This window comes from Lutzomyia longipalpis, chromosome 1 (genome assembly GCF_024334085.1).
Source record: "Lutzomyia longipalpis isolate SR_M1_2022 chromosome 1, ASM2433408v1".
NCBI lineage: Eukaryota > Metazoa > Arthropoda > Insecta > Diptera > Psychodidae > Lutzomyia > Lutzomyia longipalpis.
Window position 1 is genome coordinate 20,568,705 of NC_074707.1, and position 21,148 is coordinate 20,589,852.

A 21,148-nucleotide genomic window follows, 5' to 3' on the forward strand; every position below is an offset into this window, starting at 1 on the left:
ATACACAGAACAAATTTTTTTTTTAATTTATTTATTCTCAAGAATTCTCAAAACAATACATTTTAAAATCTATTTAAAACGAGAAATTAATCAAAAAAAAATGAGTGACAAAATATTATGAAATTATCGTGCAAGAGATCCCTTTTCTATTAGTGATATAATACAGCTGCCGTAATTCATTTCATAAAGTTGCCGTAATTTTTCATAAATTTTATTTTAAATTAGGACAATTTATACAACCCCACCCCCACCCACACACCTTTATTACTCCAAGGTAATTTACAAAATCAGGTTACATTTGAGCTACATTCATGGGTTGAACTAAATTCATTTTCTGATGCGTCTTCATGTGAGTCTGAAGTGCTGTTGGTTGGATGAATCTCTTCCCGCAGATATTGCAACCATGGGGCTTCTCACCTGTGTGGGTCATCACGTGATGCTTGAGGGTTTCCTTCTTCCCGAATGAACGTTCACAGTGCGGGCAGTTGAAGGCTTTAATCCCCTGATGGACAACCTTGGTGTGTCGCGTTAGACTAGCTACTCAAACCGTCCAAAAAAATGTTTTTTTTAATTGATTAATTTCTTTTACGCAAAATCTTTTATAAACTTACCCCCCTTGAGGAATGTTTTGGGGCAATACTTGCACGAGAAGACACGTTCTTTTGTATGGATATTCATGTGAGTCTTTAACTCTGTCAGAGTGGTCTTACGGAGTCCACAAACCGTACATACGTGATTCTTAATACCCTCATGACGCATCATGTGGACCTTTAGACGATGATTTCTATTGTATGCCTTTGGGCAGAGGGTACATTGGAAGGGCTTGGTGCCTTTTAAAACAAAAAGAACATGGAATCCTACATAACTTAATCTTCTACACTAAAGGGCTAGAAAGTACTTAGAAAGAGCAAAGAGAGACTCACCGAGGTGGGAACTGGTATGCCTTTGGAGGGCTGCATTGGAAAAGAAAGCTTTGCCACAGAGGTCACACATAAAGTTCCGGGTTTTCTCTCGGGGATTTTCCGGATCGTGCCATTCCTTTTGGTGCTTCTCAAAGCCCTCATTTGTACGGAAAACAACACGACACTCTGTGCATCTGAGAAGTTTCTTATTCCCATGAACGACCATCATGTGTGTTGCATGGCTATAAGCACGGGTAAATTCCTTGTTGCAAATCTCACATTTTGCCTCTTTGAGACCCTGATGGACGATGCGCATGTGCCACTTGAGGTTGGCTTTGTGAAGGTACATCTTCCCACATATAGCACACATTCTTTTTGTCTTCCCAGCTGATGCAGAAACAGCCGGTTTATCTTCTGCCTCCCCTGCAATTGCAGGATCCGCATCATCCCGAGGTTTCTTCTCTCTTTTCTTATACGGTTTCCGAGGTTTCGATGGAGTTTTGGATTGTTTTCGTCCCTTAGGGGTCTTTTTAGCTGTCCAATCGGGGTCATCATCTTTCAGTAACCCAAGAGGATCCCCATTGCCCAGGTCAGCAGGTTTCTTTCCTCTTTTAGCAGGACCCCTTTTACGTTTCTCTGCTTCTACTGTGCTACGTTCCCCCTGAATAAATTGAGCTTCCACCAATGAGATTGGATTAAATTTCTCTTCTGGCAAATTAAATTCTTCTTCCTGGAGAAACATAACTTCACTACCACTGGACTTCTCCACATGCTCCGGAGGTTGGTATTTCTCCTCAAAATCACTATCACCCTGTTCGGAGAGAATGTGATAGAATTCCATGGCAGAGGATGCACACATTTGACGGAATTTATGTGCATCCAGAAGGTGGCGATAGCAGTCATTGCAAAGAATTCCCGGAAGTCCATCATTCTCGTGAATCTGAAAAGGAAATGTTGCTTGATTCGAATCCTGGGTACGCCCAGGGATCCGTCCTACCTCAAGTGATGTAGCTTCGTGGAAAATCAGCTGGAGATTCTCTGTGGCAAAGATGGGAATTTGGAATTCCTTCTGCGTCTTTATACGACACGCCCGGCACCTTCCTGACACATTCACGAATTCCATCTCACGCACAATTCACGGAAATACTCTTCATAAAACACACGGTTCACTTGGGGCAGGAAATAATCTCACAAATCCTTTTCGTCAAATTTTGTTTACGTTTTACGAAAAAAAGCCAAAATGATCAATAGAAGAACGGCGCCGATGAATTTTTTGCGGCTACAATGCAAATCGTGTAGCCGAAAAGGCACATGGCGTGCATTCGGCAATCTTCGTTTTATCAATTCCTTCAATGGGAAAAACATAAACAATTATTTCATTGTAAAAAATTGTGGTAAAAAAGTGACAAATTCACATTTCTTTTCACAAATTAAAGAAGGGAAAGTGTCGTGAAGAGTGTTTTTAGTGCATTGTACGTGAGATGGAGTACGTGAATGTGTCAGGAAAGTGCCGGGCGTGTAGTATAAAGACGCAGAAGGAGTTCCAGATTCCCATCTTTGCCACAGAGAATCTCCAGCTGATTTTCCACGAAGCTACATCACTTGAGGTAGGACGGATCCCTGGGCGTACCCAGGATTCGAATTATACGAAAATTCCTTTCCAGATTCACGAGAATGATGGACTTCCGGGAATTCTCTGTGAGGATTGCCACAAACGCCTTGTGGAGACCCATAAATTTCGCCAAATGTGCGCATCTTCAGCCCTAGCATTCCGGCAATTAATCTTCGGGAATGGTGATAGTGATTTTGAGGAGAAATACAAACCTCCGGAGGTTGTAGGTGTTCCTGATGAGGGAGAAGTTACACATCCGGGGGAAAATTCAAGTTTGTCTGAAGAGAAATTCCATCCGCTCGAAGCTCTAGCTGATACTGTACTTATCTATGAGGAAGGTAGTTTATCTGAATCACCTGATGGAAAGCAGAAGCGTCCAAAGGGTAAAAGAAGTTTCCCAAAAGATGATACAGATCCACTGAAAGATGACCCTGATTGGACGTATAAAGCAAAGAGGGGTCGCAAAAAACAGAAGAATCCATCACAATCGTCATCGAAGGAATTTAGCGTGTCAGCTGATGGTATTCCGGAAGAGGGTGTGAATGTAAAGGAAGAGCCAAAAGATGACGTGGTAGAAGAAGATGAGTTTGTGTGCAAGATTTGTGGTAAAAAGTATGGAAAGAAGGAAAGTCTTAAGTCCCACATGAGGAGTAATCACAAAACAGAACGTGGCCTCGTTGTACCAGAATGCAATGTCTGTGGGAAGAAGTTCAAACGTTCCAGTAGTGTCAAAGATCACATGGTGCGAAAACACAGTGAAAAGGAAAATCTCAAATGCAGAAAATGTGAAGAAGTTTACAGCACAGCAGAGGAGTTCGCGAGTCACGAGAAAGAATGGCATGATCCGAAGAATCCTAAATTTCACGTTTGCGAATTTTGTGCGAAGGAATTTACAACCCGTAAGCTTCTTCGTAAGCACAAGAAAATCCACAATGAATCCGTAGTATGTGCCCTATGTGGGAAGGTGTATGTGAATAAGGATGGGCTGAGGAAGCACATGGGGTTCGTTCATCAGAGAAAAAAAGTCTGCGAGTGTAAGGTCTGTGGTAGGAAGTTTACACGCCCGGACACCCTCAGGGGGCACATGGTGCGCAAGCACGGGGCTACGGGTATGCTAAAATGCTTAGAATGCGGGACGCTTTTTTGCACACAAGAAGGTCTTTCACGGCACATGATTACTTGTCATGATCCTGAGAATCCCAAGAAAAAACCTGAAAAGAAAATAATATGCGAACACTGTGGCAGGACGTTGTGGTCCAAGACAGATCTTATGCAACATCTCAATTCCCATGCTGGTAAGTTGAGCAGAGTACTCACACCATTATTGCAAATGTTTGGGGAATTTATTCAAATTTCCTTTTTAATATTCTTTAAGGAATTTTGCCGTTTAAATGCAAAATCTGTCCACGGGGATATTCCTCAAAGCATCTCCTCAAAGTCCACATGATGCGTCATGAAGGGATTAAGAATCACGTATGCACAATTTGTGGCCTCCGGAAAACCACCCTAACAGAGCTAAAGACTCACATGAATATCCACACGAAAGAAAGAACATTTCCCTGTAACCTTTGTTCCAGGGTTTTTCTTAATACAGGTGGGTTGAAATTCAGGGAACAAATTGTTAATTGGGTAAAAATTAATTATTCTGGGATTTATTTGTTGTAGCTGGTCTATCACGACACACCAAAGTTGTCCATCAGGCGATTAAGGCCTTCGAGTGCCCCCACTGTGAACGTTCATTCGGGAAGAAGGAAACCCTCAAGCACCACGTGATGACCCACACAGGTGAGAAGCCCCATGGTTGCAATGTCTGCGGGAAGAGATTCATCCAACCAACAGCGCTTCAGACTCACATGAAGACGCATCAGAAGTTTAATTTAAATCTTTAATTTTTTTGTGTTTTTTTTTTTGTGGATATTCTATGTGAAACAATAAAGATTTCTGCACCTGGTTACTGGTAAAAAAAATCCAAAAATCATTCTTAAATCTCCCGGACTTCTGCTACCGTTCCGCCAATTCATCATAATGCGCAGCCGCGAAAATTCTCCGGCTCTGATCTTAAAATCCATTTGTCGTCAGCTGGAGAACGTAAACAAATTGCGGTCTTTTGGGGATTTCTTAGACGATTCCATTGATATTTGGCATAAATTGAAGATAAGAAAGTGTAGTGAAGTGCTCCCTGTGTACAGTGCGTGAGATGGAGTGCGTGATTTTATCAGGAAGGTGCCGGGCGTGCAGTATAAAGACACAGAAGGAGTTCCAGATTCCCATCTTTGCTACAGAGAATCTCCAGCTGGTCTTCCACGAAGCTACATCACTCGAGGTAGGAAGAATTCCTGGGAATACCCAGGAATCAAATCAAGCAACATTTCCTTTTCAGATTCACGAGAATGATGGACTTCCGGAAGTAATTTGCGAGGATTGCCACAAACGCCTCTTAGAGGCTCATGAATTCCGTCAAATGTGTGCAGCTTCAGCGCTGGAATTTCAACAAATAATCTCCGGGGATTGTGATAGTGACTTCGAAGAAAAATACAAACCTCCGGAAGTCTCGCTGAATAGTGCAGAAGAGTCCCCGCGCACGAACATCTCCTATCCGGATGATAAATTTATTCCTCTGGAAGGTCTTGTGGAAACACGACTTGATGGGAGTACACAAAAAATTGGTAAACTCGAAAAGAATGCAAAGAAAACAGTGAAGAGTGCTACGAGAAAGAATAAAAGATCTTCACGCTCACAAGATCCACTGAATGATGACCCAGAGTGGACAGGAAAGGCTACAAAGCCGCGAAAGCAGAGAAAGGCTACAACGGAGGCACTTGAAGCACCTCGTAGGCAGAAGTGCGTGCCCCCAGATGAGGGTGAAGCCTCGAAGGAAGTTAAGGTGAAGGATGAGCCGGAAGATTTCGTGTCGAAGAACAAAACAATGCGTGGCAGGAAAGCTGAGTATATATGCAGTATTTGTGGAATAAAGTATATAAAGAGAGCCACTCTCAAGGACCACATGCAGACCATCCATCAAGGTCTCAAACTGGCTCAATGTACGGTGTGCCAGAAGGAATTCACACGTCCGGATAATCTTCGAGGGCACATGGTGCGAATGCACGGTGCCAAGGATATGCTGAAGTGCGAAGAATGTGGCAAAGTTTTCCGGACGGAGGAAGGACTTACGAATCACACGAAGGAATGGCATGATCCGGAGAATCCCAAAGAGAAGCCCAAGAACTACATGTGTGATCTCTGTGGGAAGGCTTTTGGATCACCAGCAGCTCTTCGTAAACACACCAATTCCCACGCGGGTGAGTAAATAATTATTAATTTCCTCTTTCATCAAACAGCATGCGCTTGCTCTACGTAGATGCGGGGTGGGGGGGAGGGAGGGAAGTACTTTTATCCCTGAAAATTGAGAAGCAGCTCCTAATGATTGTGCATTAAATTACAATTAAAATATTGTTTGTCTCCCGGGAGGAGCGCTCACGATGGAAGTCCAATTCAAGGATTTCCACTGCAAAGGACATAAATTATCTTGTGATAATTAAATGCGTTGCAGAAGCAATTAAAGTTCATAAATAAACCTCCTTTACTATGTTGAATGTAATAATTGTTGTTGTTGTTTTAACCGACGTGAAATGTATGATCTTAACTTCCGGGTTTTTCGTCGGATCGGTAAATATTGAGATTAAAACACCAAAGTTTTCATCCCAGAGCTTTCGGCTTTACACAAAGCCTTCTTCAGTGGCTGTGGAAAGGTTTATTTGGACATTAGACAGCCGTACAAAATTATAAACATTTTTCTCAAAAACCTACTCAAAAATTGGTGATTGTCACTTCTTCTTAGCTCTGTTCGTCAGGCATAGATCATTTTATTACATTATTATTACATTTTTTATAAAATAGGAAATTATTTATCGATTTTTCATCACTTTTATGCTCAACCTTTCTTTTGTTGTAAACTCTGTATAAATTATTTTGCAGGCTAGAAGATTAAAAGTTAAAAATAATTTGCAATTTTAGTGCATAAAAGAAAAACTTTTTGTCAACTTTTTTGTAAAATCTGTTCAAATTAAATTTTCATTAAAGCTCCACCAGGTTATGACATAGAGGAGATGATGTAGCCAATGAGATTGCTCTATCTGAATTTTTCAGCCAATCAGAACTCTTCTTTAGAACACAATTTCTTCTTATTCAATTTTAATTCATTGCTTGCAATTAATTTGTATTTTGCGGGTATTTAATTGAAAATAATTCAACAGATTTCTGCACTTAATTCCCAGAAATGTTTCTCATTCATTTTGTTCATATTTTATTTCATCAGAATTTTCATTCAATTTCAAAGTAACTTCCTTTTTGTACTTTTGTGAGCTTTTAAAAAGCTCTTAGTTTAATATTAAATTTTCATAGTATTTTCCTGTGACTCCAACTTAAGCAAAAAAGCTCCCATAATGTGTTCCCTTCTAGGAATCCGACCATTTAAGTGCACAGTTTGCTCACGTCGGTATCCCACAAAGCATCACTTCAAAATTCACATGATGCGCCATGAGGGGATTAAGAATCACGTCTGTACGGTTTGTGGGCTCCAGAAGACAACACTTACGGAGCTAAAGGCGCACATGAATCAGCACACTCATGAGAGGATCTTCGCCTGTGAGCAATGCCCTAAAACATTTCTTAGCATGGGTAAGTTCTTTTCCTGTTTCTTGAGCCCCAGAAAATCTCTTTGAAAAAGAAAATGATGATTTCGTGTGGGATGAATTTAGGGAATTTCAGTCGACACGTGAGGATTGTCCATCAGGGGATTAAGGCTTTTGACTGCCCCCACTGTGAACGTTCATTCGGAAAGAAGGAAACTCTCAAGCATCACGTGATGACCCATACAGGTGAGAAGCCTCATGCTTGCACTGTCTGCGGGAAGAGATTCATCCAGCCCACAGCCCTCCAGACTCACATGAAGACGCATCAGAAGTAAAAAAAATATATTTCAATTGATTTTGATAAAAAAATCAGATTTTTTTTAGTTGAAAAAAAAAACAAAAAATTATATATTTGTTCCCTTTTAACATAAATTTTATCTTCATTAATTATCTTTAAAATCCTTTAAAGCAGCTTTTGTGGTGATTTTTAAATTAATTCTCTTGACATAAATAATTAAATTTATTGGTGTTAGTTTGGTCCGAAGGTAGATTATAATTTTCAGTGGACTTGAAATTTCTTTATAAAAGCAGAAAAATGATTCCTTTTCATGTATTTTTATCCATAAATAATTTATTTTATTCCCTTTCCCTAATTTTACTTTTTGTACAAATTACGAATAAATAAAAAAATTAAAAATATAGAAAAGTGTTTGGAAGTGATGAAGGTCTTAAGGAGCTTTCGAATGGTGTCGAGATCTTCAGGAAAATTGTATTATTCTGTGGAAAAAAAAGGTAATTTCTTGCAAATAAAAGTCCCAAAAATCAGTCTCATTCAGACGCATAAAAATATGTTACTGCTGCTTTCATTTTCCACTAAAAAATTGTGTGTAATACACCGATAAACTCAAGAAATTAAAAGTTATTAAATTTAATTTTAAGTTCTTCAAAAAATTAAAAAAAAAAAAAGAATAAATAAGAGCTTAGCCCTGAAAAATTCTTTGGCGCAGGTTCGATTCATTCATTTTCTCTCCAGCTGATTTGCTAAACGTAAACAGAGAGTACCGCACACGAAAAATATTTTTAATTTTTATTAATTTCTCTTAAAGAAATCTCATTTCCTGGAATAATTAGTGAGCAAAGAGTGTTGTGAAGAGTCTTTCCGTGAATTGTGCGTGAGATGGAGTGCGTGAATGTGTCAGGAAAGTGCCGGGCGTGTCGTATAAAGACGCAGAAGGAATTCCAGATTCCCATCTTCACCACAGAGAATCTCCAGCTGATTTTCCACGAAGCTACATCACTTGAGGTAGGACGGATCCCTGGGCGTACCCAGGATTCAAATTACATGAAAATTCCTTTCCAGATTCACGAGAATGATGGACTTCCGGAAGTAATCTGCGAAGATTGCCACAAACGCCTCTTGGAGGCATATAAATTCCGCCAAATGTGCGCCTCATCTGCCCTAGCATTCCGGCAAATAATTTCAGGGGATGGTGATGGTGATTTTGAGGAGAAATACAAACCTCCGGAGGTTGTAGGTGTTCCGAGTGAGGGAGAAGTTATGCTTCCTGACGTAGATGTTTGTTTTCCGGAAGTAAAATTTAATCCTCTTGAGGCCCTAGTTGATGCAAAACTTCCTCAAGAGGATGATGCAGATGATAACTTATTAGACACCGAAAATAATAAGGATCTCACGAAGGGGAAGAGGATTTCACGGAAGAGAATTTGCCGTGGAAAAAATGACAAAGATCCTCTGGAATCAGTGAAAGATGATCCAGATTGGACTGAGAATTCATCAAAGTCTCCGAAAAGAGCAAAGGTTGTATCAATTAAACCGAGAAAGATGGGGAAGAAGAAACAAAATGCCCTGCCAAGGGATAATGATGGAGCCGCAGGAAATGGGGAGGAACAACAAGAAGATGAGAAGAAGCCAGAAGATCCTCCTTCATCCTTTACCGTGGAATATGTGTGTAAGGTGTGTGGAAAGAAGTACACAAAGAGGGAGGGTCTCAAGTCGCACATGCGTTTTACCCATCCGGGAGTACGAATTGAGAGGACAGTGATGGAGTGCAATTTGTGCGGGAAGAAGTACAACAAGATCGGCAGCTTGCAAAATCACATGAAAGTTTGCCATCAAGGTCTCAACCTTGCCAAATGCACTCTCTGTGACAAAGAATTTAAGTCCAATGATGGACTTAAAGGACACATGGTCAGGTATCATGGAGCAAATGATATGATCAGGTGCACGGAATGTACGAAAGTTTTCAGTACAAAGGAGGGTCTTGAGAATCATATAAAGGAATGGCATGATCCGGAGAATCCCAAAGAGAAGCCCAAGAACTACATGTGTGATCTCTGTGGGAAGGCCTTCGCATCACCAGCAGCTCTCCTGAGGCATACAAATTCCCACGCGGGTGAGTTTCCTTTTGAATTATTCGTTTTAATTTTTTTGAAATGTATTTCTGGAGATTCTATGAATGAGAGGAAGTTTAGAGGAATTCTTTAGAATCCACCACGTCCTTTAGTTAGTCTTGATCCCTCTAATTCTGCAGGAATAAAGCCCTATCAGTGTTCAGTCTGCCCTCGCGCATATCAAACTAAACATCGTCTTAAGGTCCACATGATGCGCCACGAAGGGATTAAGGAGCATGTGTGCACAGTCTGTGGTCTGCGCAAGACAACGGGGACAGAATTAAGAACTCACATGAATCTCCACAATAAGGACAAAGTCTACCCCTGCGGACTCTGTCCCAAAATCTTCTATGCTCACGGTGAGTTTTCTTTTTTTTTTCAATAATTTTATCAAACTTATCTGCAATTTAACCGAAGAATCTATTTTAAAAAATCCTCAAAAAAATCCAATAAAAATATCCAAATTAATCTTAAAAATAAAATCAAAGAAAGTGCAAAAAGGATATTTTCCTAATTAAAAAAATGTTGGGATTCTTTAGCAAATTATAATCTCCACGTGAGGACAGTTCATCAGGGAATTAAGGCATATAGTTGCCCACACTGTGAGCAATCCTTTGCAAGAGCAGGGACTCTAAAGCACCACGTGATGACCCACACAGGTGAGAAACCTCACGCATGTGAAGAATGCGGGAAGAGATTCATTCAGCTTACAGCACTGAATACGCACAAAAGAACACACGGAACACATAGAAAAATTAAGTAATTTTATTAAGAAATCTTGGAGATTATATTAATTCCAGAATTATAAAATAAATTTAATTTTTCTCTCTAATCAAGAGTTTTCTTTCTTGGTGGAGTTTTAGGAAATTCTTTTTATTCATCATTAAAATTCTTCCAAATATTCTTCGTATTAGTCGCCAAAAATATATCGGCGCAGATCTCAAAAATTCATTCATTCCTCTCAGCTGATTTGCCAAACATAAACAAATTGGAGTATTATGAATTATTCTTTAAAGCATTTCTGAAAGATAAGAATTTCTGAGCTTATTTTGTGAGCGGAGAGTGTCGTGATACGTGAAGAATCTTTCTGTGAATTGTGCGTGAGATGGAGTGCGTGAATGTGTCAGGAAAGTGCCGGGCGTGTCGTATAAAGACGCAGAAGGAATTCCAAATTCCCATCTTTGCCACAGAAAATCTCCAGCTGATCTTCCACGAAGCTACATCACTTGAGGTAGGACGGATCCCTGGGCGTACCCAGGATTAGAATTATACGAAAATTCCTTTCCAGATTCACGAGAATGATGGACTTCCGGGAATAATCTGCGAGGATTGCCACAAACGCCTTTTGGAGGCTCATGAATTCCGTCAAATGTGCGCCTCATCTGCCCTAGTATTCCGGCAAATTATTTCTGGGGATGGTGATAATGATTTTGAGGAGAAATATAAACCTCCGGAGGTTGTAGGTGTTCCGAGTGAAGAGGAAGTAAAGCTTCCTGACCAAGATGTTCCTTTAGTCAATGCTAGTAAATCTCTGGTTAGTTCAAAAATCACAAAAACAAATAAGAGATTTAAAAAATCAAAAATAAATCCTGTAAAGGATTTGAAAGGGAAGTTATTAAAGAAAGGAAGAATTTCAAAGAATATTCCTTCGAATGATAAAGTCCAGGCAAAGGATGCAAAGCACAAAAAGAAATCCCCAAAAAAACTTCCTGTTGCAGTCAAAGTAAAGATGAAGAAGCAACGAAATGCTGATCTGCCAAAATGCACTCCTGGCTGTGAACTAAAGTGCAAAGACTGTGGGAAGGTGTATACAAATAAGTCTAGTCTAAGGACACACCGAAATACCATCCACAGGGGTTTTGAAGCTGCAAAATGTGACATCTGCGGCAGGGAATTTCAGCGTCATGAGCTACTTCGAAACCATATGGCTCGATTGCACGGAGCCAAAGATATGCTAAAGTGCACGGAATGTTTTAGAGTATTCAGGACGGATGAAGGTCTTGTGAAGCACATGAAAGAATGGCATGATCCGGAGAATCCCAAAGAGAAGCCCAAAAATCATATTTGTGAATTCTGCGGAAAAGCTTTTGCGTGCGCCACGCATCTTCAGGAGCACACGAGTACACATTCAGGTGAGTTAAATTGTTAAAAGAGCTTTTTACGTACTTATACTGTTAAGAAAGCTTTTTGTTTGCAAAGGAGTTTATTCATTTTGACGCAATTCCCATTTAGAGTAATTTTTCTCTTTTGTTCCTTTGACTTTCTTTTTCCATCAATAGTTTTCTTTCAATATCGTATGAGAATAATAAAATGAATAAACTCCCTTCCCTCCTTCATTTTCCACATAGGAATAAAGCCACATAAATGCACAGTGTGTTCACGGGATTATTTAACGAAGCACCAACTAAAGGTACACACAATGCGCTGCCACGATGGGATTAGAAATCACGTTTGTACAATCTGTGGTGCCCAGAAGGCAACTCTGAGGGAATTGCAGCTCCACATGAATCAGCACAGCGAAGAAAGGATAACTTGCGAGCAATGTTCCAAGAGTTTCATCAGTCACGGTAAGTTTTTTGGCAAAAAAAAAGAAAAAAATTCTTTGTTATTCAAATTAATGTAATTTGTTGGGGGTACGAACTTTTGGGATTCTGCAGCAAATCTCAATTTGCACGTGAGGACAGTTCATCAGGGTATTAAGGCTTACACATGTTCTCACTGTGGTCAGAGCTTTGCTCGTCCCGGAACTCTCAAGCATCACGTGATGACGCATACAGGTGAAAAGCCACACGCGTGTGAAGAATGCGGAAAGAGATTTATTCAACTCACAGCACTTAATAGCCACAAGAGGACTCACAGCAAATTGAAGTGATAGAAAATGAATAAAACAATATTTTCTTCTGTACAATATACTTTTTTTCTTAACAATTTCTTTATTTATTTCTTCTATATATTTACACAATATGAGCTCCTATTCCTCCAGGGAATTTGGCAACGTCTATTTTTTTTATTATTATTCACAGTTACGTCCCTCTATTTGTAGTTTATTTATTTTCATTTTCTTTTTTTTTCTTTAACAAAAAATTTAATTTTTTTTATTTCAGTGTTTTACATAATATAGGATTTATTTCTCTTTTTCACTTCATTGGGCAAAAAATATAAGATATTTTCTCTCTTAACATTCACTAAAAATCATCCACACAACATCATAAAATTATTTTAATATTTTTTTACAATTTTATTTACATTGTTTTCTTATTTATTTAATGGTTGAGAAGGAGATGGGAGGAAAAATTAAATTTGTGTGCACATAAATGCACGAAAAGTCTCACAACTTAATTGTATTTATTGTATACAATATAAACTTACTTCTTAACACAATCTATTAGTTATACTATCTATTTATACCTTACAATATATCACTAAATTAATTTCCTTGCTCTCTTGGCTTAAACAATTAATTTCCATTCTCTCATTTTCATTCACTTCTTCCGGGAATGAGTTTGTGGATTTTTTTGCTTCAATTTATTTTATATTGATTTACATGAAAGTAACTCTATTTGTTTTTTCTGTGTGTATGTTCCCTTAGGGGAGACGGGAGCTAATACAGTCAAACAAAAGGTTATGGGGAGAAGCTCAAAATATTACATTTCCCAATGAGTTGAAGCAAAGTGCTATGGGTCAGCCCTATTGGAAATTTTCCACTCTACCACCTTTTCTCATGCCAATTGGCTCTATCGCGTTGAGAAATAAGATATTTTGAACTTTCCCCAAACCCTTGGTCGACTTTATTAGCCCCAGTCTCCCCTATACGTGTATAAAAAAAAGGAAGAGGAAAATTAAATCTACTAAATTGCTTCATTTAGATTTTTTGTTCCTCTATGTGGTTCTCTCTTTTATTCTTTGCTCTCCCCATCCTCTGCCTCCAATCAACATTGGTATGGAGAGTGAAAAATTGCTGCCAAAATATAAGGCAATTTTTCTTTTCCAACTTTCCATGCCGCAGAAAGATTGATTGGGGGTGTACTTTCACAGAGGTCACCATATGGGGGCACACATACAAAAATAAAGTACAAATAAAAAAAATCTCCCATGTTTTGGAGGGAAATTGCAAAGAGGAAAAGATTTTCCAGAGAGTGAGAGAGAGAGGAAAAGAAATCTCCTCTTGTGAGAAAAGCTAATTTTCCAATGGGATGCACTCGCCTTAGGGAAGAAAATACGAAGTTTCATTTTTTTTCGCGTTTGGAAGTCTCTTTAAAACTTTAATGGGGCAACACAAAAGGAGCTTCATTTTAACAAAGTTCCTCGAAGAGTTTTTTTTTTGGCTCTTTAAAATGAATGAGAATTAAGTTACTGTGCACCAGTAGTTTGTGCAGTATCCTGTGATATACTCTTTGGCATTGTAACTTTTGAGTTATATGACGCCCAAGAAAAAGTCCTTTGAGGACATTCTTTGTAGATAATGGTTGTAAACTTTAAAGAACTTTTCTTCATGGAAAAAGTTTCTTTTGATTATTAACAAATTAATGAAAAGAAATTTCTAAATTAATGATTTCTTTTAGAATATTATTTTTTTGGAGCTTTCGGCTGAATTGTTTTCAAGGGCATGTTTTCATTAAAATTGCAGAAATCAAAGCATTTTAATGAGTCTTATAACAGATTCCTCTGTACAGAAGGAAATTCTAAGATTTTAATAGCTTATTTCATAGTCTTTAAATAGTCTTTTAAAAAAAGAACATTTTTCCAGAAATCTTTAAAGACTTTTTTGGATGATTTCTAGACCAATATTTTTTTAAAATTATTTTTCTTGAATTCAAAGAAAACCTAATAAAAAGCACATCTTAGAATTTTTCTCAAGTTGTAAGAAAAGACATGATTTTTAACAGAATCGACAATCGATTTTTTAAAATTTTTCTATCAAAATTTCGCGTTTATTGTGATTTACTTTCTCTTCATTTTCCCCCTTGATGGGCTTATTTTCAATTCAAATTGTAGCTTTATAATATGTGAAAGCTCATACCCCATCTATTCAACTTCAATCGATCTTTTGTAATATTTCTCTTCACCGCAATTTAACTCTTTTGTCGATGAATTTCCTCACACATAGTGGAGTCATTGCAGGATACTCGTGGGGCTCGTTTAAATTGGTGATCAATGGACTTGGGGGTGTGAGTAAAGTGGTTGAGCTTTTTGCCGAGAGCGATTCTCGTCTCTATATCCATTCATTGTGCAAATAAAAGTTTCAAAAATGTCAAAGAATGGCGTAGAAGGGCGATTTTGTGGCATAAAAAGTGGGACAATTTGAATTTATTGATTAAAAACTAACAGAACGTGATATGCTTGTGATTCTCCAATTTTCCACCAATTCAACCGTTCAATGAGTTTTCTTTTTGCTTTTCCTAGTATCCTTTGGCTCCACCGCGGGCTCTCTTGGATGAGATATAGGTAGCTTAGGATATGAATTCTTTCATACAGTATGTTACGAATCAAATTTAATTCTATAAATATGATTTCTTTGAACTTTTCGATTACCTTATATGTATACTTGATGTGGGAAACTTTGTCAGTTGTTACCTACTTCTCACACCAAAAATGAAGAATTTGCAATTCACAATTTTATGCTTAGACAATGTGGAGAATATTGAAGTGGATTTGATTAAAATTAATTTAATTTGAGCAATCAAAGCTGAAGAATGAAAAGTTTTGCACGAGCCCTCGTCGCTGGATGCATATAGTCGTCCAAAGGGGGGTCACGCAAATGTTGAAGGCGCGACACAAGCAAAAGTAGAAGCTTTTTCCTTTGAATAATTCACCCTAATCCCAAAACTCAATTAATATCGCTAAATAATTCAGTAGCAAAGCGAAAATTCAACCCTCTGGTGTTCCCCATCAATTTCGTCGACTTGTAATCTATTTGAGTGGATAGTTTCTTGAGAGAGAGAGAATTGGGTGTGCGGGTGGCTTTCCTCAAAGACTTTTCCCACCCACCGTATACACCGTTTAATTCTATTAATGTAGGGGTCCTCAACACCTCCTGCTCTCACACCAAAAGAAGATCCGAAAATCATTAAGGAGCAATTGTAGATAAATTAAATCTCACCCAAAAGTCCATATGAGGGGACACAGTGATTTGTAGATTGACGAAGTAATCTTATTTGGGGTGGAGAGCATTGGGGTGAAACTTGAAGATTTAGGGGATAATTTGCAGAGCACGTGTGATGCTCAGGTGGGGGAGACTTTTGTTGTGCTTCAGTAAGACTTTTAATTGAATCTGTCGAGTATTATATAAACAATTTAGTTTAAGTCATTACAAAATTCCAAATAAACATTTTGGGAGATTTTAATGGAAAATTCAGCTTTTCCCGTATGCTTCCTATATTTTTTTTTAGAAGAGAAGAAATATTATGTTAATTTAATATTTTCAAGAAGTAGAGAGAAATCTGAGTAATTAAAGACAAAAATAATTTTGTAGACGACGAAAATGCATGTTTCAAGAATAACTTTTTAAAAATTATCGATGAAACATTAGCAGACTTATTTCAAGCGGATAAAACACGTGCAAAGTACAAAAAACACAATTATGACGTAATTGTTTGCATTTTTGGATGAATCTTTGCAGAATTCTCCAAGCTGATCCTAATAAAAAGTCTGATGATCTCTGAACTTTTTTTAAACTCTGTTCAAGATCATATGTCCCACATTTTTCTTAGAAGAAGTTTATGATACCAAGACCATTGAATAAACTCCTTAAATTATTGGAATACATAATGCGAAAAACCTTAAAACGAAACCAAATGAACGCTACACGATCTCCATTTAGATTCATCTGAATTTCCTATGTTTTTTGATGTTCTATGTCCTATATTTGCTGAGCTATGGCCTAGGCACCTCCTGAAACATAACAAACAGAGAAAAAAAACGTTGAGATGTTCTTTTAACAGATACAGCTAATAAATAAACTTTCTTTTAGTAGGAGTATCTGGGGAACAACGGAGACAATTCTTTAGACATAAATAGACCACAATAACATAGAAGGGGTAGAGCATCAACATAGCTAGGGTATACGCCACATATGTGTATGATTAGAGCTTTTAAAAGAATATAAAAAAAATATATATTCTGCAATTTATTCAACATAATAATCTTTCTCTATTGTTGTGAAGTTTTTTTAAAGCATTTTCTTTGTTATTTTTGTATAAAATTCTTTAGGGTGCTTTTACGTCATCCATCCCATGGATGATGTAAGTTTCATCTACATTTCCCTATCCATGTGGTGGCACACACACCTCGAATGGTGTTTGTTGAGCCACATTGAGGAAGAAAGTGGATAAATATAATGATATGAGAAGGTCCTGAATAAAATTCAAGTGACTCCTCGAGGCGTCTGGAGGCACCAATTGGGAAGAAATCCTTCCAGAATGGTGCCCTCGAGTGCTAAAGTGAAGTAAGAAAAAATCCATTTTGTATACAAATTTTTTTGTCAGAAGAGAAACAAGAAAACGAGAAAGAAGCTCTCATGAGGCACCAACAATACAGCTTTGATGGGACTCCGTTTTTTCATATGTACATATGTATATAGTGAAAAGCTCAACGCAGTGTGGGGGAGGAATGTTTGAAAAAAAAAGAGATGGAGATTGAGAGGAAATTCAAAAGTTGCTTCTGTCATCTTGCAGATTTTTCAATGTGAAATCAAAAAAAAAAGTTCCTCAAACCCCCCACATCCGTCGCTGTTAAATTGAAAGTCAGACTATAACGTATAGTTTGCCCCATTCCTCTAAAAATTTTTGCCAGAGAGGCATAGCAATGGGTGGAATGAAAAAAAAAGCACCTCAATATGACGCTGTTGGTGGTTTCACCCACAAACATTTCATACCACACAATTTCCTCCCGCCTTACCATTGAACTTCTTTCTCTTCTTAAGTCTCCCTCTATGCCATATCACAAACGAAATATTCAGGTCGACAGGAGGCGAGTAAGCGGGGCCTGATGGGAGGATGGCGTAACAGAGGGGACGTCGGGTGGTAGAAAGGAACGATAATAATAAAAATAATGGCAATACTGAGAGGATATCGGATTTGGAGATGAAATGAAATACAAATTTCGTGATTTTTCTCCATTCTTATCTCTCTAGCTCCATATATACGATTTTCCGTGGTAAAAGCTCCCCCCATCTTCGCATGGTTAGATAAATTCAACACACTTGTGCGGCTCCCCCAAAAATGACGAGACTTCTCTTGCCCAACTGACGGAGGGAAGAAAGAAAAAGCTACACAATGTCAACCAATTCACACACTAAATTATCACATTTATTTTCATCAGGCATTTCCGATCAATTCAGAAGTCAAAAGAAAAAGGCGAGGGTGGAGTCTTTGGTAGAGTTGCTCGATTGTAAGATAAGAGATTAATTTCTGTAATGCCTCGAGTTAGAATTCTCTTTTATATTTAACTCTAAACCTCTTTGAAATAATGGGATTATCGTATTTCATATGAATTTTATCAATATATCTCCTAACTATATTTTGATAATTCCTTAAAGGTGCTTTTTCAAGACATTGAGGTAAGATTCTTCAGTCAAACTCATTTATGTAGAGTCAAAAAAGATTAATTATTTGCAAAATATTTTTATTACATATTTTCCACTGGGATCAATTGATGATTTTCCCGATTTTCCCAAAAATGCAAACAATTTTGACACTTATCTATTTTTGTTTCATTAACTGTATGAAACATCTGCGCTAATGCTTCATCGATGAGTTTTGACAGGATTTTTTTTGAAAAAAATGTATGAATTTATTTACTTTCTTTCAATTTGTGGATCTGTATGTCAATTATGTTCTAAAAAAAAGTTTATCGATGAAACATCTGTGCAAATGTTTCATCCTTTCAAAGTAACGTGAAATTAATATATAAATGTTTTTTAACCCTGTACAGGATTAAAAATTTATTCTATATAGTTTCTCATCATGAACATCGTTATACTTTCCTATAAATTTTATTTTTACCTATATTTCTACATGTGCTTGTTAACTGTTCAACTTTGGATTAAATTGACGGTTACTGACTTTTGCTTGCTAAAGAAAATAATTTCTTTTTTTGCCTTTCACGACCAATTTGGATGATTTCCTCTAACCCTAAAGCGCTTTTCCGGCGGAAACTGCTCCGCGCGCTTAAAATCTTCTGTGTTGGTGATGGCACCCACAAATGATGAGCCCTACGTATTGAATGAACTCATATAAAAGCAGAATTGAGACAGTTAATGATGATGCATTTTGGGTGGGTTGAATTTTAATAAATTCACCAACAATTTATAATGTGTAGAAGAGTTTTCTTGTAAGGAATGTGGACCATTATGCTCTGACTGGAGAAATTCCAAGAGAGTGACAAGTTGCCTTGAAATACTATCTTCTGCCCATAAAATGTCTCCATGTGGTTGTACGAAATGCATTCTCAAAATACTTTATATCCTAAATTTTTCAAATTCACTCGTGAAATATTAAGTGGGTGTCTTCGTTCTTTTAGGGGTGGATGGAGGGAGCGGTCACGTTCCTTCTCGGACAGCACAAAATGCAATTTTGCAATGGAATCAACTCTCATGAAATGTTTAGAAGGACGTACTCTCACTCTGGTACAAAATGATGCTCCCTTCCCCCTTTGTATTCCCATAGGTCCTCATTTCATCCCCTAAAGTATCCTTCGTTCCCCTCATGATGATGCACTTTTAAGCCACATGAGAGTGCTGAGAATTTTCTATGCTGTGAAACTTTTCCTATAGCAGACACGGCTAAATTATTTTCAATCTCTCTTCCTGCAAAAACTTCCTCTTCATGCCGAAATTTTCAATTGGAAGGATTATGCCTACCCAAAATTTCTCTTTGTGCATAAAACCCCCAAAGTCTCCCTATTACATACATATATGTTGATTATTGACCATAGTCCGTGTAGATAAATCTCTCTCTCTCTCTCTCTTTTGTGGTATATGGGGCGCTAATTTTAGAGCTAATGTGAGCTATGTTTTTATTTCTCATTGAAAAATTTATTTGATGGACCCTTCGTGCTATTTTCATTTTTTATTAAAAATTCTTCTGCACAAAGTGCATTCTCTTCTACAAAATGATTTCTCTTCTTTTCTACTTTTGCAACTTTCATTTCCTTTGCTATTTCCCTCGCCACATGAACATTGTATATATTTCTAGGGGGTTATTATCTGGCGCAAAAAAATGGTTATAATGTTTAGTCAAAAATATGATTTAAAAATTGGGATTTTTAATATTTTCAGAATATCTTTTCGTTTATCTTAGTGACAGAGGATACAAACAGTATACAAATTATAATTGGAGTATTACAGAAAGGATTTATTCGTCCTTATAGGAAAGGATCAGAGTATACGTCTAATCTTGTAGAAAATATCCTGATTATTTCTTGGAAGATAGTTCGGTAAATTGAATAATCTCCTTTCTTATTTTTTTAATAAACATGTTATCAATAAAAATAATCAGCACAATTAATTGATTTTTTTGAATCAAAAAATATTTTCTTTAATTGAAAATTAAGCTTCAAAGATAGGTATTAGTTTTTACCCCAGATAAATGCCCCATACAACATCAATGCAATATTTCTTTTGAATTATTGCCCAAGAGAGAGAAGTTGAGAAAAATGTTCTACATTAAACCTTGAAAGACGAACATTTCTGCACACATGTTCTTTTCCTTGAGAACACAATGCTCTTCTCTTCATGGTGTATTAAAAAGTTTAAATTTTACATTAAATATCATCTTCTATCCAGTAGAAAATATAAAAACTTCATCTTATATGTGAGGTTTATGATTTCTCTTTTTCAGTGTACGTTTATATGTTCAGTAGAATAATTTAAAAATGATTTAGAAGCTTCTCTGTACATATTCAGCATAATCTAGGATATGGCCAACATTTTTGCACTTAAACTTTACCCACAAGCTGTACGCGAGTATATTTTTGCAATTAAGTTTACTTTAATTAAAAAGAAAAAAACTCAAGCTTTGACGCAAAAAGTTTCCACAGAGAGATATGCTTTCACTTCAACATTTTGCAATTTTATTTCCATAACCCAAAAGCCAGGTACCTACATAGGTACCTATATAATATTTTCCTCGCGCATAAATAATGAACAAAAATGTCGTCTCCTGGTGAAAAAGGAGTCACAAAAGGACGCGCGTACATCGAGTTATGTGTAATTTTGAATGCCACCATAAACCGCTTGGGCCATTTGGACGATGGTATCGCGAAAAGCTGTGCTAAAAAGCTTTTCAAATTGTCGCTTTACGACATAATTCTAGAGAATCATTTTTTGCAATAAAGACGCTTCTCCTTTTTTTCCTTAACTTTGTTATGAAGATATGGAAAATATATTCTTTTGTGCAAAATGAAATGTATAATGTATGTGTAATATTTTTTTCTGCATTAGGGTCGGAACTCAATTGCTAAAGTGCTTTGAAATTGTTTGCAAATTGGTGCTTAAAAGAGAATTATAATTGTAATACAAATAAAGTGAATTTATTGTGAGGGTGTGTATTAGATTTAACCGCATCATGATTAAAGTGCTCAACAAGTTAATTCGA

General features: G+C 37.3%; 5 protein-coding genes across 7 annotated transcripts in view; 3 read left to right on the top strand and 2 right to left on the bottom strand.

The window, feature by feature from the left end:
- Positions 1 to 197: 197 nt before the first annotated feature.
- On the bottom strand, positions 198 to 2,162 carry LOC129796806 (zinc finger protein 41-like). Its single transcript, XM_055838897.1, has 4 exons — positions 1,900 to 2,162; positions 924 to 1,842; positions 612 to 830; positions 198 to 537 (listed from the first exon to the last, which is right to left on the bottom strand). The coding sequence occupies exons 1-4, from the start codon at positions 2,023 to 2,025 to the stop codon at positions 293 to 295; spliced, it is 1,509 nt and encodes a 502-aa protein (XP_055694872.1). The 5' UTR covers positions 2,026 to 2,162; the 3' UTR covers positions 198 to 292.
- A 102-nt stretch (positions 2,163 to 2,264) lies between these two features.
- LOC129786324 (zinc finger protein 91-like) lies at positions 2,265 to 7,851 on the top strand. The gene is made up of 8 exons (XM_055821668.1): positions 2,265 to 2,509; positions 2,567 to 3,809; positions 3,890 to 4,108; positions 4,180 to 4,400; positions 4,673 to 4,837; positions 4,895 to 5,813; positions 6,973 to 7,191; positions 7,272 to 7,851. The coding sequence occupies exons 1-8, from the start codon at positions 2,384 to 2,386 to the stop codon at positions 7,478 to 7,480; spliced, it is 3,321 nt and encodes a 1,106-aa protein (XP_055677643.1). The 5' UTR covers positions 2,265 to 2,383; the 3' UTR covers positions 7,481 to 7,851.
- A 305-nt stretch (positions 7,852 to 8,156) lies between these two features.
- LOC129796802 (zinc finger protein ZFP2-like) lies at positions 8,157 to 10,386 on the top strand. Its single transcript, XM_055838890.1, has 4 exons — positions 8,157 to 8,448; positions 8,506 to 9,556; positions 9,695 to 9,913; positions 10,094 to 10,386. The coding sequence occupies exons 1-4, from the start codon at positions 8,323 to 8,325 to the stop codon at positions 10,315 to 10,317; spliced, it is 1,620 nt and encodes a 539-aa protein (XP_055694865.1). The 5' UTR covers positions 8,157 to 8,322; the 3' UTR covers positions 10,318 to 10,386.
- A 110-nt stretch (positions 10,387 to 10,496) lies between these two features.
- LOC129796810 (zinc finger protein 12-like) lies at positions 10,497 to 12,462 on the top strand. The gene is made up of 4 exons (XM_055838902.1): positions 10,497 to 10,785; positions 10,843 to 11,686; positions 11,903 to 12,121; positions 12,212 to 12,462. The coding sequence occupies exons 1-4, from the start codon at positions 10,660 to 10,662 to the stop codon at positions 12,424 to 12,426; spliced, it is 1,404 nt and encodes a 467-aa protein (XP_055694877.1). The 5' UTR covers positions 10,497 to 10,659; the 3' UTR covers positions 12,427 to 12,462.
- A 215-nt stretch (positions 12,463 to 12,677) lies between these two features.
- LOC129796792 (5-hydroxytryptamine receptor-like) overlaps positions 12,678 to 21,148 on the bottom strand; it is a 63,056-nt gene continuing 54,585 nt past the window's right edge. For all 3 annotated transcript variants that reach the window (XM_055838877.1, XM_055838875.1, XM_055838876.1), the window contains one exon: positions 12,678 to 16,445. In XM_055838877.1, the coding sequence (XP_055694852.1) occupies positions 16,334 to 16,445 (112 nt within the window). In that variant the 3' untranslated portion in view covers positions 12,678 to 16,333. The remainder of the gene's footprint in view (positions 16,446 to 21,148) is intronic.